The following is an 18,252-nucleotide window of genomic DNA, read 5'->3' on the forward strand; positions in this document are numbered from 1 at the left end:
CAGTACTTGCTATGTGCCAGACACCCTTCCCAATTATTCTGATGAATGAGTTTTTCTCACCTTTATGGCCTAGGGAATTGGCCCAATGTTACGTACCTAATAAGTGATCACGCCGGGTCATAACAACAGTAGCGAGGACTTACTATATGCCAAGTACAGTGCTTTGCAGGTTACAGATTATATCATAAAACCTTCAACCAAAATGGCATGAGGAAAGGGCTTTTGTTATTCCCTTCAGAGAGCTGAGCAACTTGCCCAAGGCCACACAGCCAGTGGTAAGAGGTTAGTGCCTGGTGATGAATTCACATCTCTATTGTACCAGGAACAGGGCAAGGGCATTGCCTTGTTCGTGTCTGCACGCCATCCCTGCAGAGCTTGTTGGCACATGGTAGGCACCCACATGTGTTTGTTTAGAAAAAAAAATAGGTTCCTTGAGACAACATGCTGATCAAAGGAAGACAGTAACTGTCAAAGATTGCTCTGAGATGTCTGTTTCTTCGTGGCATCTCCTGTTCCCGCAGTGCCATTAGGCACACCAGTCATGCTTGCTTTCTTGGTCCCCAGGATCGCCAACCTGAAGATCCAGCTGGCCAAGCTTGACAGTGAGGCCTGGCCTGGGGTGCTGGACTCAGAGAGGGACCGGTTGATCCTCATCAACGAGAAAGAGGAGCTGCTGAAGGAGATGCGCTTCATCAGTCCCCGCAAGTGGACCCAGGGGGAGGTGGAGCAGCTGGAGATGGCCCGGAAGCGGCTGGAAAAGGACCTGCAAGCAGCCCGGGACACCCAGAGCAAGGCGCTGACGGAGAGGTGGGGTTGGGGTCCCAGGGTGTGTAGGACCCTTCTCTCACTGGCAGTCTGTCCTCAGCCCCCAGATGGCGGAAGGATGAGGGGGCTCCAGGCCCCTGGGCTCCACCCTGAGCATGCTCAGCTCAGAGATCTCTCAGATTGCCGACATAGGAAATCAGGAAAGATGATTCGCCATCCAGTGCACCAGCTACCCTGGTACTTTGCATGGTGAATCATGCTACCAAAAAGTCTGCTTAGGTGCAGGTGTTCAAAAATGTATCTTCTGACTCAATTAAGCCACATAACTCTATATAATTTAAAGCAGTCATTTTCCAATTTTTTGACAGTGATGCACATTTTATACTGTGACCTGACACAAGGTTCACAAAATAGTGCATGCTCTTTCTACCTGTGATGGTCCTCTGATGTTTTCTCTCTTCTACCTGTGATGGTCCTCTGATGTTTTCTCTCTTCTATTGCATTTTGTTTCGTGCAGTTCATGACTCACCAAATTGATTTCACCCCATGCTAAGTAAGGGGTTGCAGTTTGCAGTTTGAAAAACACTGCTCTGGGTGGGGGTTGCAAACTGGCATGCTTATAGGAGCCAAGCAGGTCACAGACATGCTGGAGACCTACCTGGCAGTGGTCTGTGTCAGACCAGAGTGCACAGACCCCACTGGTCTAGAGCAGGTGCTGTCTGTCTCCTGCAGCAAATGGGAGTACAGGCCTCGGGCTGCCAGAGCTGCCTGTACTTCAAACAAAAGAGTCGTTTGGATTTTTTATTTTTAAATATTGGGAACTAATCCAGAAGTTTTTTTCAAAAAATGCAAATCAGCCTCATCTATGGGCCTGATACAACCTAAAAGCCACTGGTTTATATTCTCTAATTTAGACCTTATCATAGACATTGTCTTTGTTTATTTCCTTCAGTGTTCCCACCAACCTCCACACCCACACTGCACCGAATGCAACACTGTGTTCACCATAGGCTTTACGCTCTCCAGCTTCAAGTTCATTCATTCATTCTGTTCATCAGCCAGTGTTTACTCATTCATTTGAGAAACCCTTTGCTGCAGGGATTGTGTGTGCAAGGCAATTTGGGGGATTCAGAAATTAACAAGACATGGTCCCTGCCCCATGACCTTTAAATCTATTATACTTATTTTCACCATGTTTTTTGCAGGAGCCTTTATTCAGCAAGGTCCCTGCCCCTAAGGAGCTTAGAAGTGAAGCTGGTGATTTTCAAGTGTGTGTGTGTGGTGTGTGTTTGGAATATGAGCAAGGGAATTCCTTTTTCTAGTGAAATCAGAGGAAGAAGCCCGGCTTATGAAGCAAGTAAATGTGCCTAGTGCCTCAGTTGAAGCAGTCGGGAGTCCTAGAGAGGCGTGTCTGCGCTCACTCTGTCACCCCACCATGGGTCTTCCAGGGAGCCTTCGAGCTCTAAGGTGCCCAGCCTGCAGTACCATCCTAGCAATTGAGTGAGCCCCACTTGCACATGGCATGGTGCCAGGTGGATCAGGTTCACCAAGTTCTCGCCTAGCTTCCCATGGCTTCAGAGACTCTCTTGACTCGTTGATGGCGGGAATCTCTCCCCACTAGTTGCTTAGTCAGAACTGCTAGCAGTAATGTCCAAAGTGTATCCATTTCCTCTCTTCCGTTCTTCACTGGCAGCAGCAGCTGATTAGCCCTGACCCACCACCCGTTGGTGGGAGAAGGAGAAGGACAGAGCTTGAATAATTGGTGTTCTGCAGTCCTTGGAAGCACCTTGCTAGAAGTCTTCTTTAGCACCACGACTCCATTATGCTTTCTCTGGGATTTTGTGCTTTGGGGATAAGGCCTGTGTCTGTATGCCCACATGCCTTTAGCGTTTGTTGAAAGAATAAATGGTTAGCTGGCCTAGGCAGATCCTTACTAGGCCTCTGTTTGTATCTCCTGGTCTTTCTACCCATTCCCTGGGTCGCTCACTTGCTCCCAGACCCTATAACTGCCACTGGGAAACCCTTAGCTATTCATCATCCCCACAGCCAGCAGCCGAAGAGAACAGACTCATGGCAGCTTCACTCCTTGTTGGGTCAAAAGAAACACGCTTCTCACTTGCTGACCTTGAGCAAGTCATTGACCAATTTGGGTTTCACTTGCCTAATAGGGAAAAAACAGGATACATTAAGTCCTCATTTAACATTTGTTAGTAGGTTCTTGGAAAACTGTGACTTTAAGCAAAACTACATACAATGAAACCAATTTTTTTCCATCAACTTTATGTTTTATTTCTATTTTTTTCGAGATGGAGTCTTGCCCTGTCACCTAGGCTGGAGTGCAGTGGCATGATCTCGGCTTACTGCAACTTCCGCCTTCTGAGTTCAAGCAATTCTCCTGCCTCAGCCTCCCGAGTAGCTGGGATTACAAGTGTGCGCCACCACACCCAGCTAATTTTTGTATTTTAGTAGAAATGGGGTTTCACCATGTTGGACAGGCTGATCTCAAACTCCTGACCTCAGGTGATCCACCTGCCTCAGCCTCCCAAAGTGCTGAGATTACAGGTGTGACCCACTGCAGCCAGCTCCATCAGCTTTATTAAAAAATGACGTTGTTTGAGAACTTGATGTGCATCATTTTGCTTAAAGTTGCAGTTAGCAAGAACCTATCTACAATGTTGAGGATTTACTGTAATTACATTAAATACATATATGGTCTGAAGGCAGACAGTTAGACCAGGCTCTTCCCTTCTGTAAAATTGTTGGTTTCTTGAAACTCGAATTGGAGGCTCTTAGGAACCCCTAAGATATACCACATGTAGAAGCTCCCATCCTGTGCCAAGCGGTAGCCTATAAAATCTCTTTTAAATCTCTCAGGAACCCTGAGGTTAATCCCCGTTTTACAAATGAGGAAAGATGAGGCTCACCCGAGATCCCGAAGTGCCAGAGCTGGGATTAGAAGACCACAGGTTTGCTAGCCCCAGAGGCTGTGCTCACTTTAGGGTGCTTGCCACTCAGAAGGCCTTCTGTTATTGCCTTCAACCTCCTCTTTCAAAGGTCTGCTGGCTCCTCCGGAGCAGTGAGTTCACATAGCTAGTACAGGGAGGCCAGAACCTCCACTCCTCTGCAGCTGCTGAGCGGGCAGCTCGGAGGGCCTGGTAGGAGAGTACTTGGGGCAAATGCAGTGGTAGGGAAGCTGGAGCGCATGCAGGCAGGCAGCCACGTGTGCCCTAAGAGGAGTCTAAGGAGGAAGCCCATAGGAATGGGGTACCATGCTCATGGCTGTGGGTCTCCCACAGTGGGGAGACGGGAAAGCCGCCCCAGTTGTCTTTGTGTCTGCAGTTGTTTCCTTCCAGCTCCATGTCTGTCTGTCTGTGCTCATCCTTCTGACTCTGGTATTCTGTTTCCCTTCTCTCTTTGTTTCTCATGTGTGTGTATCTTTATTTTTAGTGTCTCTGTTTCTCTCTTTCTCCCCTCGCTCCTCTTTCTCTATTCTCTCTGTCTCTCTCAAAATGAGATTATTATGCTCCTCATCTTCACACGACAGCCTCGCATTCAAGGTGCCTTTGAGGACAGGAATAGACACATCCAGGAGAGGCTGACTGCAGCACCTGCCAAGCCCCGCTCACCAATCAGTCAGACTCACAGGCATCCGAACAAACCTCATCCTACCCTCTGCTCCCCCTCCTTCCTGAGGGCCTTCTCCGCTGCTCCCCAGAGCTGGTGTGCAGTCATGCAGGATGCTCATTAGTGCACGGGCTCCCTGGCCCCACCCCAGGGACTGATTCTTCTGGCCTGAGATGCAGCCCAAGTTGTTACATTTTTAACCACCACTCAAGGTGCTGAGCTACAGCTTGTGGGGACTCCAGCCCCACCTTCTGGATCCTCTGCCTGCCTCCATGCTTGATGCATTCTTGGCCTCCCAGCGTGTGCCAGGCATCACACACGTGTGCCATCTATCCTGCAAAACCCAACGCCACTGGGAGGTGGCCTCGGCACCTGTGCATTGCTAGCAGTAGCTAGCCCCTAATGCCAGGATGTCATGGCAGCCCAACTCCCAGACCCCTCATCATCCTGTTGAGGCTTCATTGGGGACCCACATTTGCTCCCAGCCCACACCTCTATGGCTTTTCTTCCACAGAGAAGAGGAAAACCAAGGTAAAAATGGTGAGCCTCGGCTGCTCCTTGATCCTGGACCTCAACTGTTCCTGAGCTTTCCTTTTATACCGGGTCAAGAGATTCCACAGCCTTGTTCATTCTGTTGAAAGTCAAGGATTTTGTTCATTACGGGTTCTGTCTGTTACCCCACTGTGCACCCCCACCCCAGCCTCAGGCAGGACTCTAGAAGAACAGTGCCAGGGATTGAGCTGACCAAGAACCGTGCGAAGGCCACTCTTCCTGCTGCTCCTGTTGTCTTTTCTGTAATTTCACAGATTCAGTTGCCCAGTAACAAGCCCGACCCACCCCTCAACACTTTTCCATTGTGTCTAGAGCAAGCTCTGGTCTTTACTGCAGGGCGTGTGCTGGGGGCTTGGGTGTGTGGGTAGAGGGATGGCATGACTGGGCTTTTCCATGGAAATGAGCCCTTTCTAGGTTCACTTCCCAGTCCAGGGACCAGCTAGTCAGTCATCCCCTCTTCAGCAGGTTGACATGAGGGGATGGAGGCCAACAGTGGTACACACCTGTCCATGGAATGTATGATAACATACAGGTGTTTCAGCAGAGCTATAAACTCTGCCTGCTTCATCTGGAGAAAAAGTCATCCGTTCAGCAAATATTGAGCCTGTCTACATGGTGGGCACTATACTAGGTGCTAGGTGCTGAGTGAGCAAGACACAGCCTCTGCCTCTCTGCCGTCCCCCTGCAGTGCGGCAGCTTGCAAACCTTGGTGTGCCTAAAGATCACCTGGGAGGCTTAATGAAAAGAGAGATTTCTGGGCCCTACCCCTGGGCTTCTTGATTCAGCAGGTCAGAGTAGGGCCCAGGAATGTGCATTTCAATTAGCACTCCCCACTGTCTGATGCAGATAGTCTGTGGGCCGCAAGCTGAGAAAGACTAGGCTAGTAGACACACGAGAGCAGCCCAGGTCATGAGTTTGCGAGGGCACGGGCTTATTTGATAGGGTCCTTTATTTTGTAGTGGGCGCACTCCAGGGGTTGGAGAGCCATTCCAGGGGCAGAGACACACCTGGAGTCCGCCCAAGCTGCCCTCCATGGGGGATTTCAGGAGAGGTAGGGGCTGAAATATGGTCCTAAAGCCAGAGGTCTCTTCCAAACAGAAGGATGTGCCTCCAGGGAGATGGTTTACTGAATTGGGCTTTGGTGCCAGGCATGCCTGGGTGAAAATCTTTGCTTCCGGTTCTGTGACGTTCCATCGCATCCACTAACTTCTCCCGACTCTCTGGTCCCATTCTCTCCAGCTCCTTTGCTGACTGTTGCCAGTCTACCCAACCTCGGAATGTTGTGTGTACTGAGAGCTTGGTCCTAGACCTTCCCTTGTTTTCGATTCTGTATTGTGCCCTAAGATGGTGCATGAGTCTGCTAAGGCTGCCATAACAACGTACCACAGACTGACTGGGTGACTTAAACAGTGGACATTTATTTTCTCACAGTCTGGAAGGTAAAAGTCCAAGATCAGATGTCAGCGGGGTTGCTTTCTTCTGAGGTCTCTTCCCTTGGTGTGTAGATGGCCTCCTCCTCCCTCCGTTTCACATGGTCTTCCCCCGTGCCTGTGCCCTAATCTCCTCTTAGAAGGACACTAGTCATACTAGATTAGAGTTTGCCCTACTGACCTCATTTTACCTTAATTACTCCTTAAAAGCCCTATTTCCAAATACAATCATATTCGGAGGTACTGGGGCTTAGGACTTCAAAGTAGGATTTCAGGGGAACAAAAATCAAACCAGAGCAGATGGTAATCTCATTCAGGTGGTGATCCATCTGATAGGGACCGCCCCCCCGACCTTCACAGCAGCCCACCTATTCAGCGTTCATACCCACATATCCGTAATAGAGCTCTTCTCGTCCCCCGGGTTCCCCTGCCTCAGCCTTCTCCTCTTAGCAGATGCCATCTGCAGGTCCACTTCGGTGCCCATAGCAGTAACCACAGAGTCTTCCCCATTTACTCCCTCAGCCTCACCCGCTCCTGCAGCCCAGGCACTGTCTCTGTCTCTGCATTGCTCAAGCCTCCACCATCTCGGTTACACCTCACAGCCACCCTTCCTGCATTCAGTCTTCAGCCTCCTGCCCATTGTCCTCCCCACAGTCATGGTGACCTCAAGATGACGAGGTCTCTGCTAAAGCCCCCGCTTGGAATGTTCTTTCCTCCTGCACTTTTCCTAGCCAACTGCTGTCCATTATCCATCCTTACATTTCTCTACTAGTCAGGAATCTAACTGCTGCAAGAAACAGCCCCCAAAGTGTCTGTGGCTTCACACAACAGGCTTATTTCTTGTCCGTATAATGTCTAATTGGGTATGTCCGGTTAACAGGCAGCCTTCCATGTGGTCATTCAGGAACCCAGGCTCTTTCCATCTGTGACACCTCCCACTTTGAGTCCACGAGAGTCCATGCAAGAGACAGTGAAGAAGACACACCCACTGTTCTTAATTACCTGTGCTCATATCCCATTGGTCAGAACTTGGTCATATGCCCTGCCCACCTGGCCGCAGGGAAGGCTGGGAAAATGGTCCAGGGACAGGGCAGGGTACACACTGCCAGTCTCAGCCACAGAGTCACTTGGCTGGAAGAGGCTCACCTGCCAGTTCAAATTGGGCCTCTCCTTTTGTGTTCTTTTCTACCATTGTGTACTTTTTCTTGATGGACCTTGTCATACACTGTGTTAAATAGGTATTTGAGTATTTGTTTAATATCGGTTCTCCCCAGTAGAGTGTAAGCCCCATAAGAACAGAAACAAGTCCTACTGTGCTCACTTACTACTTTATCCCCAGTGCCATGGGAAGGGTCCAGTACAAAATGGGCACTCAGTAAATATGAGATGAAAGAGGGAGGAAGGAAGAGGAGGAGGATATGGTTGGGTGAAATCCTAATTCTGCCACTAATTCCACAGCTTTAGGTAAATTATACAACTCTAAGGGCCTCAATTTCCTCTTATGTAAAGTGGTAGAAGTCATTCTTACTATGCAGCATTATTGTGTGACTGAATTAAGGCGTGTCCTAAGGTTCCTAGCAGATCGCCTGATATATATATATATATAGTGGGTGAGTGATACTGTACTTATCATAGGATTATAGTGTATGTGGATGCTCTAGCTCCCTGGTTGCCATGGTCAAATGCTTGCGGAAAGTTCTTGTGCCTGTGGGTCTGGGTATACATGGGTAAGAGTGCATGCCTGTGCTTCCTTTCAGGGCATCCCTCTCATGCTTTCTCTCCCTCCAGGTTAAAGTTAAACAGTAAGAGGAACCAGCTGGTGAGAGAACTGGAGGAAGCCACTCGGCAGGTGGCAACTCTGCACTCTCAGCTGAAAAGGTGAGTGTGGGCGGTGAGGCCACTGCTCCCCTGGGCATGGCCAGACATGGGTGTCCCCAGTGTCCCAGCCCAGGCTCTACCCTTCACTTGTCCTCCGTGGCTTGAGTGTGGACGTTTAGAAGCACAGCAAGTGGATTGTCAGCAGACTCAGGCGTGGCCTGGTGTGGCTAGGAATAGGGGTCTTGACCTCTCCAGACTGACAGCACAAAGAAGGCCCCAGGCAGGTACTAGGAAGTCTTAGGAGACTTGGCTGGGTGTCATGGCTCACACCTGTGATCCCAGCACTTTGCGAGGCCAGGGTGGGTGGATCGCTTGAGCTCAGAAGTTTGAAACCAGCCTGGGCAACATGGCGAAACCCCATTTCTGCTAAAACTACGAATTTAGCCAGGTGTGGCGGTGCATGCCTGTGGTCCCAGCTACTCGGGAGGCTGAGGTGGGAGAATGACTTGAGCCTGGGAGGAGGCTTACCGTGAGCCGAGATCGTGCCACTGCACTCCAGCCTGGGTGACAGAGCCAGACCTTGTCTCCAAAAAGAAAAAAAAAAGACTTAGGAAACTCACTCTGCCACCTGCCTGTACAACGCAGAGAAAGTAGCCTCAGGCCTGGGCGTCCATAAACAACAGTGCATCACTGGCATCTAATAACAACATTTTGTTTCATTAGATTTTTTTCTAATGGTGGCCTTCTCTTTGTAGTAAGTGATACTGCTTTTCAAATTACACTTAGGATGTAAAGTTTTCTTTAAGATAGATGTTTTAAAGTATTAAAACAGTGAGTTGGGGTGGGCGCAGTGGCTCACGCCTGTAATCCTACCACTTTGGGAGGCCGAGGCGGGTGGATTGCCTGAGCTCAGGAGTTTGAGACTAACCTGGGCAACATGGTGAAACCCTGTCTCTACTAAAATACAAAAAATTAGCCAGGTATGGTGGTGGGCGCCTATAGTCCCAGATACTCAGGAGGCTGAGGCAGGAGAATTGCTTAAACCCAGGAGGCAGAGGTTGCAGTGAGCCAAGATCGTGCCACTGTACTCCAGCTTGGGCGACAGAGCGAGACTCCGTCTCCAAAAAAAAAAAAAAAAAAAACAGTGAGTTGATTTCAAGAAAGACATTAAGAAATTTTTATTTCATAGTGGATTCAACTATGAAAAAATATACAAATGTAGCCCATTGGAGCTTTGGGAAACAGATCTAGAGGAAAAAGTGAACTTTTAAGGCAGCTAACTTGAGTCCAAAGCCCAGCTCTGCCATGTCTTGATTATATGGCCTTCTTGGGGTATCAGTTTTCCATGAAATGGGGGTGAAGGGTCTACCCTAGAGATTGCCAAGCAAGTCTAGTGAGATCATGGTGCTTTCCAGAGCCCAGCAGAGGGGCTCAGGGGGCCCACTTCACTGTGTGCATCTCACTGTCCTTCCCCTCCCGGTGTCCCAGTCTCTCAAGCAGCACGCAGTCCCTGTCCTCAGGCAGCAGCCCCGGATCCCTCACGTCCAGCCGGGGCTCCCTGGTTGCATCCAGCCTGGACTCCTCCACTTCAGCCAGCTTCACTGACCTCTACTATGACCCCTTTGAGCAGCTGGACTCAGAGCTGCAGAGCAAGGTGGAGTTTCTGCTCCTGGAGGGGGCCACCGGCTTCCGGCCTTCGGGCTGCATCACCACCATCCATGAGGACGAGGTGGCCAAGACCCAGAAGGCAGAGGGAGGTGGCCGCCTGCAGGCTCTGCGTTCCCTGTCTGGCACCCCAAAGTCCATGACCTCCCTGTCCCCACGTTCCTCTCTCTCCTCCCCCTCCCCACCCTGTTCCCCTCTCATGGCTGACCCCCTCCTGGCTGGTGATGCTTTCCTCAACTCCCTGGAGTTTGAAGACCCGGAGCTGAGTGCCACTCTTTGTGAACTGAGCCTTGGTAACAGCACCCAGGAAAGATACCGGCTGGAGGAACCAGGAACGGAGGGCAAGCAGCTGGGCCAAGGTAGAGAGCACCATGCCCAGAGGGTGGGAACCGGGAAGAGGGAAAGAGATACTCTGTGCTCAGAACCCCCAGTGATCATTCTAGTCTGTATTTACTGACTGCTTTCTGTGTGCTGGGTCTTTGTATGACAAGTATATTTATTCAGTGGGATATTTATTAGCTCAGTATTTTTGAGGTCCTGTGCGAAGGGTTTTTGGTAGTAGATTCTGTCTTCCAACAGACATTTAGCACCTTATAAAACTAAGTGTCAGGTCATCCTGTGCTAATGGATACACATGGATTCATCTGTCCATTCATTCAACAGATACGCTGTGTGTCAGGCACTGGGTTGGTCACTAAGGATTCTGTGTTGAAGACACACAGGGTCCCTGTTCTCATGAAGCTTATGTTCAGATGGAGGCACAGGGAATGAACCTGCAACCAAACAAGCACTACAAAGGAAATAAAACAGGGAATGTGATCCAGGCTTTCAGGTTGGAGGTGGGACTGCCGGGGCAGGTTGAGTTGTGAAAGAACAGGACATTTGAGGGTGTCTTAAATGGTGAGATGGAGCCAGCCTTGGGAAAAGCAAGAGCAAAATCTCTGAGGTCAGAGCAAGGGAATAGAAGGGGAGCCAGGAAGCCGTGAGTCAGAGGTAGGGGTTACCAGCGAGGCTGGAGAACTAGGCAGAGTCCAGATCCTGAAAGGCCTGGTGGGCTATGCTAAGGAGTTTGGATTTTATCGTAATTGTACTGGGGACCCATGTGTCTGTTTGAAGCTAGTATGATACGAGCTGACTCCCATTCTGCATGGGGTCAGAAAGAACGCTTTGGTGGATACTGGTCGGGATTTAAGTTGGAATCTTCAAAACGGAAGATGATGCTGACATTGACAGCTAAGATTTATTAGGGGAAAACCTTTTTATCTTTAGCAACAACCCACATAATAAATCATAATAGTTAACTTTTACTGGGGATGTATTATGAGTTGGGCAATGTGCTTAATATATGGTGAAATTGGTTATTTCTATTCTGTCCATTTCACTGATGAGGAATTGGAGATTCAGAGAGGTGATGTCACTTGCCTTAGGTCACCCAGCCAACAAGCGAGGAAGCAGGGATAGGAACCTGAGTCTTTCTGGCCCCAGAACCCAACCCCTTTATTGTCATGCCTTAGGCTGGGAGGCAGTTCAGTGTGCACATTCATGCCAACTCCTGGTGCTTGGGGCCCCACCAACCCCATCTGGCTCTGGGTGTGAAGGTCAGGACTGAATAGGGTGCTGGGTAAACTCACCTGGGCCTCCTTGGCTTTCCTGGCCACAGTAATAATAGCTCACAATAATCATAGCTCTGCTATATAGAGTACAGATGTTTAGGATTCAGGTACTTCTGTGCATATTTACTCATTTAAGCCTCACAACACCTCTGGGAAGTGTTTACTATTTTTAATCTTTTTTTTTTTTTTGAGACGGAGTCTCACTCTGTAACCCAGGCTGGAGTGCAGTGGCGCCATCCTGGCTCACTGCAACCTCTACCTCCTGGGTTCACGCGATTCTCCTGCCTCGGCCTCCCACGTAGCTGGGATTACAGGTGCACGCCACCATGCCTGGCTAATTTTTTGTATTTTTAGTAAAAACGGGCTTTCACCATGTTGACCAGGCTGGTCTTGAACTCCTGACCTCAGTTGATCCACCCGTCTTGGCCTCCCAAAGTGCTGGGAGTACAGGCGTGAACCACCAAGCCCTGTCCCTTTTATCCCCATCTTAAAGATGAAAAAAGTGAGGCACAGTGAGGTTAAAAGACTTGTCTGAGGTTAGTCCCACAGAGTGAAATGGCAAGACCAGGACTGGCACAAGGACTACCTGCTCAGAATGCACACTATTATCCATGTGTCGAGTTCTGTCTACAAAAAGCTTGTGCTCCTGGCTCCAGGTGAGGCCAGCTAGAAGCAGCCAGACCCATATTAGCCCCGTGGCTCCAGGCATGGGCACGAGCGCTGCTGCTGTGCCCAGAATTGTCCATTTGTGTGCAAGGGCCAGGGGGAGCATGGTAGGGAAATGAGGTTTCCTTGTTAACAAAGGCTTTGAGTGCCGGTGTTTCCTTAGAAGAGGAGCCGGGAGATCCCTGGATTTCCCTCATCAGGAAGGGAGTCTTGCTGAGTGCTCTCAAAATAAAAGCAAGCGCCCTACTATAGCAGGCGGCAAGCTTCAGAAAATTGTTCCCTGGAGAGGAGGGGGCACCGGTGGAATCTCTAATGAGGCTCAAGGGGCGTGCCTCTGATGGCAATATTAAGCCAAGTCAGGACACTCAGACCCCAGCTATGTCCTGTGAAGTGACCCCCTCCTCTCCCCTCCCCAACAGTGTCCTTGGGGCTTGTGGGCCTAAGACAGCACATTAAGCTGGGCACACACAGGTCTCGGGATGGCATTTCCTTCGTGCCATCTCCAGAAGCCTTCCCTACGGTGAGCAATGCCAGGCAGAGCTCAGACGCTAAGCAGGTTATGTGATTAGTGCTGCTGTTCAGTCAGCAGACAAATTAATCTCCTTAAGTGGTTTAGTGGAGGGTGGAGATGTGTGGGTCTGAAAGCAGGAGGTCTCCACGGGCTCAGCAGGCACGGGACACAGGCTTGGCTTCCCCATCGCCAGCACTTGCCATCTCCCAGACCCGCCTTGTCACCCATCGCCATCGCCAGCCTGCCATGCCCCGGACTCTGTGCCCCTCAATGCTGCGAGCCGTTGCCCTTCTCCAGTCTGTCCGCAGGTGCTCAGAGGTGTTAGCTGTGAAACTGTAAGATCTGGATCTGGCCTTCCCCCCTGCAAGAAGGGCAGGAATTGTCTTATTCATCTTTGTAGTTCCGAACATGGCAATGGGCCTGGCATATCGTGGGTGTTCATTACTTGGGCAAGGAAGGAATGTGCAGCATGTGTTGAGTGCTTAGTTATGAGCCTCAGATCAGAGACTTTCAAGGGCCCCTGTTAAGGGTAGGGAAGAGGAGGAGCTGAATTAGGAGTGGAAAGGGATAGGCAGTGGAAGAACGGGTGCTTAATCTCTTCCTTCTCTGTCCTGAGGGTCCAGGGGCTGTTCTTTTGCCCCAGGTGGGTAGGGATGGATCTATTAGGTTGGTGCAAAGTAATTGCAGTTTTTGCCATTGAAAGTATAGATATCCACAGTGATAGGAACAGTAGTGGCAATAAGGATAGCTGTAATGAGTTGTGTAGAGCACTTTGCCTGCCTGCACCAATCTCTATATTAAGGATTTCCCCTATAATGTCTCGCTGAGTCCTCTCAACTTGGATAATAATAAGTAGGTATTATTATCCAAGTTTTCCAAATGAGGCATCTGGGGCTTAACGGGATTAAGTCAGTGTCTCAAGGTCATGAAGTAGTAAGTGGTGGAACTGGATTTGAATCCAGGCAGTTCGACTCCAGAGCCTGGGATGGTAAAACACAAAATTACGTGTGACTCCTTCCATCACCCTAAAGCAAACTTAAAAAAATTTTTTTTTTGCTTTAGCATTTAGAGGTGGTTGGAATTTGGTGGAACCATCTTTCATCCATAGAGCATGTATCAAAATTGGGAGTTCAGGCTCCCAAAATCCCAAAGTGTTGGGATTACGATGGCTCACGCCTGTAATCCCAGCACTTTGGAAGGTCAAAGCAGGCGGATTTCTCGAGACCAAGAGTTCAAGACTAACCTGGGCAATATGGCAAAACCCCATCTCTGCAACAAAATAATAATAATTTAAAAATTATCTGGGTATGGTGGCACATGCCTGTAGTTCCAGTACTTGGGAAGCGGAGGTGGGAGGATCACCAGAACCCAGGGTGGTCGAGGCTGCAGTGAGCCACGATCATGCCGCTGCACTCCAGCCTGGATGAGTGAGACCCTGCCTCAAAAACAAAACAAAATTGGGAGTTGCAAAGACAGTTTTCTGGTTCCTGAACCTGACTTTCCATTTTCCTTCTCTAGCTGTGAATACGGCCCAGGGGTGTGGCCTGAAAGTGGCCTGTGTCTCAGCCGCAGTATCGGACGAGTCAGTGGCTGGGGACAGTGGTGTGTACGAGGCTTCTGTGCAGAGGTGGGTGTCTGGGGGCTGGCTCTCTCCATGGCCATGTAACCCATGAACTCTGAATATCCAGAGCCTAGGCCTGTGGGGTGGCTTAGGTTTTGGCCCCCACAGTGTGTGGGAGGAGCCCCAAGAGGGCGTGACCCCACCTTCCTCTTGGCAGCCCAAGGCACAGATAGCATAACTTCTCCTGGGGTTAGAGATGCTTCGGGTTTAGGGGAGTGCTAGTTCTGTGGTAGCTACGAAAAAGGTGTATGGCTAAGGAGCAAGCGCTAGAGGAAGGCCAGGCCCCTTAAGAGAGGAGTCCAAGCTGGGCATAGTGGTGTGAGTCTGTAATCCCAGCTACTTGGGAGGCTTCAATGGGAGGATCACTTGACGCCAGGAGTTCGAGACCAGCCTGGGCAAAATAGTGAGACCCGATCTCTAAAAAGTTTTTTTAATTAAAATTTTAAAAAGGACCTGGAGGGAAGCTGAGCAAACCCCAACTTTCCTTCCTGGGGATGTAACCCCAGCCTCCCAAAGCAGTTTGTTCACTGCAAGGAAGCCTAACTCCCCCTCCCCTGTTGCCTTTCAGACTGGGTGCTTCAGAAGCTGCTGCGTTTGACAGTGACGAATCGGAAGCATTGGGTGCGGCCCGAGTTCAGATTGCCCTGAAGTAAGTGACAAGGACAATGAGGATAGAAGGAACCGTCTGTGTGGGGTCCCTTCTTCATCCGCAGCATTCCCCTGCATTTACCTTCACAGCCGCCCAGGGTGGAGGGCAGCACCAGCAGGACCTGCTGGCCATTGCAGCTTCTTAACTGAAGGGACGCTGATTCGTTCCTCACCTCCCAGCCGTCCGCTTTACAGATAGGAGAAATGAGGTTTTAAAAGACCTTATGACTTGGCCCAACTCACGGAGCTGGCTGGTGGCAGAGCCAGGACTGGGACTGAGACCTCCTGCCTCTCAGTGTGTTTGTTCATTGTTGCTGTGGCTTTTGTCTTTCAATCCCATCTAGGTTTCATTGATCTGGATGGAAGTTGATCACTGGGGGCTGCAGCCCAGATTGGGTCAATACACACGTGGTTGTTCTTTTTGTTTTCTCTTGTTGGGGGATGATCTCAATTTTTTGTTTTGTTTTGTTTTGTTTTTGGAGACAGGGTCTCACCTGTCACCCAGGCTGGAGTGCAGTGGTGCGATTTAGCTTGCTGCAACTTCTGCCTCCTGGGTTCAAGCGATTCTCCTGCCTCAGCCTCCCAAGTAGCTGGGATTACAGGCGTGTGCCACCACGCCCGGCTAACTTTTATATTTTTAATAGAGATGGGGTTTCACCATGTTGGCCAGGCTGGTCTCAAACTCCTGACCTCAAACGATCTGCCTACCTTGGCCTCCCAAAGTGCTGAGATTACAGGCATGAGCCACCACACCTGGCCTTCAGTATTTTTTAATAGGAAGTAGTTGACAACATTCCCATATCATGAAATTTCACCCACATTTATGGGTTCTTTTTAAAAATTCAGACAACTGACTGGGCGTGGTGGATCACACCTGTAATCCCAACGCTTTGGGAGGCCAAGGCAGATGGATCACTTGATTCCAGGAGTTCAAGACCAGCTCAGGCAACATGATGAAACCCCGTCTCTACTAAAAATACAAAAAATTAGCTGGATGTGGTGGTGCACACCTGTAGTCCTAGCTACTCAGGAGGCTGAGGTGGGAGGATCACCTGAGCCTGGGAGGTCGAGGCTACCATGAGCCCTGATCATGCCACTGCCCTCAACGTGGGTGACAGAGTGAGACCCTGTTTCAAAAAAAAAAAATTTTTTTTTCAAACAATTGACAGCTCTCGCTCTACATCCCTGCATGGCAGCAAAGCACTGGGCCTATACTCTTGAGCTCACCATAGTCCCCAGGACAGCCAACAGCCACGTCCTGTGACTTTTAACAGAGAGAAGGAATGAGAGAGATGAGCGTGTTATTAATAGGTACTTCATATGCCCCTTTTCATTTCAGGTATGATGAGAAGAATAAGCAATTTGCAATATTAATCATCCAGCTGAGTAACCTTTCTGCTCTGTTGCAGCAACAAGACCAGAAAGTGTGAGTATGTAGCTGGATGGGTGTGTATCATACTCTCACCCTCCGGAGTCACCCCTGGGGGTCACTTTTCTGCCCTGTCCTGATCCAGTTATGGGCCATGTCAAGACACTGTGGGTTTGTAATGCATATGGCTGTGATGCTAAATGTCAGTACTGTGCATGTGAATACAGGCACAATGGCAAGCACACCAACTGTAAAGACAAGCACTCTAGATGACTGTGTGAATTCCTGCCCCATGGCATGCTGAGCACCTGCTGAATGCCAGCTCTAGGAATGGGGTGGTGAGCAGATCCTTCCTGGGCTCTACCCTCCTGGACTTTGAGCCTCATGGAGAGAAATGGTCACAGTCTGTTTTATCTTCTCCTAAGCTCAAGTGTTTCTTGCAGAGAGAGCTGGGTCTTCTCTTTCCAAGAGTCAGCACCAGTCAGTGTGCTTCTCTTGGAGGGGTGTGACTGCGTGTTACCTTGATGCTGATAGGATGCAAACACCTGCTCTGTCCGCATGCGGGCTCCTCCCATGGTAGATGGGTTTATCCTTTATTGCACTCATCTGCCTACAAGTTTTCTCAGATCATAAGGCCCAGAGGGTGGCAACAGAAGCTTATGTGTCTGTGGTCTACACCCAGCCAGCCTGTGAGGGTGGCAAATATGGGAAGAAGGAAGGGCAGGAAGGCGGACAAAACAGAAGGAAGACAAGATGGGATGCTGGGTCATTTTCAGTCTTTTGCCCACCCAGATGGTGCCAGGCTGAATAGCCTTCTCCATAACTCACTGGTACTCAGGCAGGGGTATCTGTGGGATGATGCCTAGAAGTGAAGGGTCTGGACCAAAGGACAAATGCATCTGGAATTTTGTTCGATTTGTCAAAGTTTCTTCCAGTGTATGGGGCCTGATTCCCCAGATTCCTCACTTCTACAAACTCTCATCCACTGTTGTTTGCTTAGGGATTTCAGCAGCTGTTTAGTTCAACACTTAAGCCCCAGACATGGGCTGACCCAAGGTTTCCTGCGGTTCTGTCTCCCTCTAGGAATATCCGCGTGGCTGTCCTTCCTTGCTCTGAAAGCACCACCTGCCTGTTCCGGACCCGGCCCCTGGACGCCTCAGACACTCTAGTGTTCAATGAGGTATTCTGGGTATCCATGTCCTATCCAGCCCTTCACCAGAAGACCTTAAGAGTCGATGTCTGTACCACCGACAGGAGCCATCTGGAAGAGTGCCTGGTAAGGGCTGTGTCTGTCTGGCTGCCTGGCCTTCTGTGTTTATGGAGATTGGTCCACCCTGAGCTTCAGGAAGAAGGCTTAAAGGAGACGCAGGTTGTGCTATCAATCAGGCTCATCTTGGAGTCTAGGCAGCAAGGCTTCCACAGGTGAATGTTGTTCTCAGACTTAGGGTAGGAGGGAAGGAACTCTTTCGCGAGAGGAAGAATAATGGACCTGAAAGTGCCTTTTAAAACTGCCAGAACCTGGAAAACGCCGCATGCCGCAGCTTTACTATACAGCATGAGAGATTAGATAAGCACAGACTATGGCTGTGTGGTGGCTTTTGTCTATAATCCCAACCTTTTGGGAGGTCAAGGCCAGAGGATCGCTCAAGTGCAGGAGTTCGAGAGCAGCCTGGCAACACAGCAAGACCCCATCTCTACAAAAAAAATTAGCCAGGCTTGGGTGCATGCTTGTAGTCCTAGCTACTCTGGAGGCTGAGATGGGAGGATCCCTTGAGCTGCAGTGAGCTGACATGCCACAGTATTCTGGCCTGGGCAACAGCAGAACCCTGTGTCCAAAAAAAAAAAAAAAAACACACAGAATAATGAAAACAAACACATAGGCCTTCACATCCCACCACTTGCTGTATAGCTGGATGACCTTGGGCAAAGTACTTAACATCTCTGATCCTCATTTTTCTTATCCATAAAAT

The 18,252-nt window shown here is 49.7% G+C and overlaps 1 protein-coding gene across 5 annotated transcripts in view; it reads left to right on the plus strand.

Annotated features, from left to right (window-relative positions):
• The window catches only part of WWC1 (WW and C2 domain containing 1), a 173,385-nt gene that overhangs the window by 117,695 nt on the left and 37,438 nt on the right, over positions 1-18,252 (plus strand). For all 5 annotated transcript variants that reach the window (XM_031666591.1, XM_031666592.1, XM_031666593.1 and 2 more), the window contains 7 exons: positions 565-807; positions 8,160-8,249; positions 9,678-10,213; positions 14,163-14,271; positions 14,834-14,914; positions 16,253-16,339; positions 17,366-17,558. In XM_031666591.1, the coding sequence (XP_031522451.1) occupies positions 565-807; positions 8,160-8,249; positions 9,678-10,213; positions 14,163-14,271; positions 14,834-14,914; positions 16,253-16,339; positions 17,366-17,558 (1,339 nt within the window). The remainder of the gene's footprint in view (positions 1-564; positions 808-8,159; positions 8,250-9,677; positions 10,214-14,162; positions 14,272-14,833; positions 14,915-16,252; positions 16,340-17,365; positions 17,559-18,252) is intronic.

The sequence above is a fragment of the Papio anubis genome, chromosome 5 (genome assembly GCF_008728515.1).
Source record: "Papio anubis isolate 15944 chromosome 5, Panubis1.0, whole genome shotgun sequence".
NCBI classification, from domain to species: domain Eukaryota; kingdom Metazoa; phylum Chordata; class Mammalia; order Primates; family Cercopithecidae; genus Papio; species Papio anubis.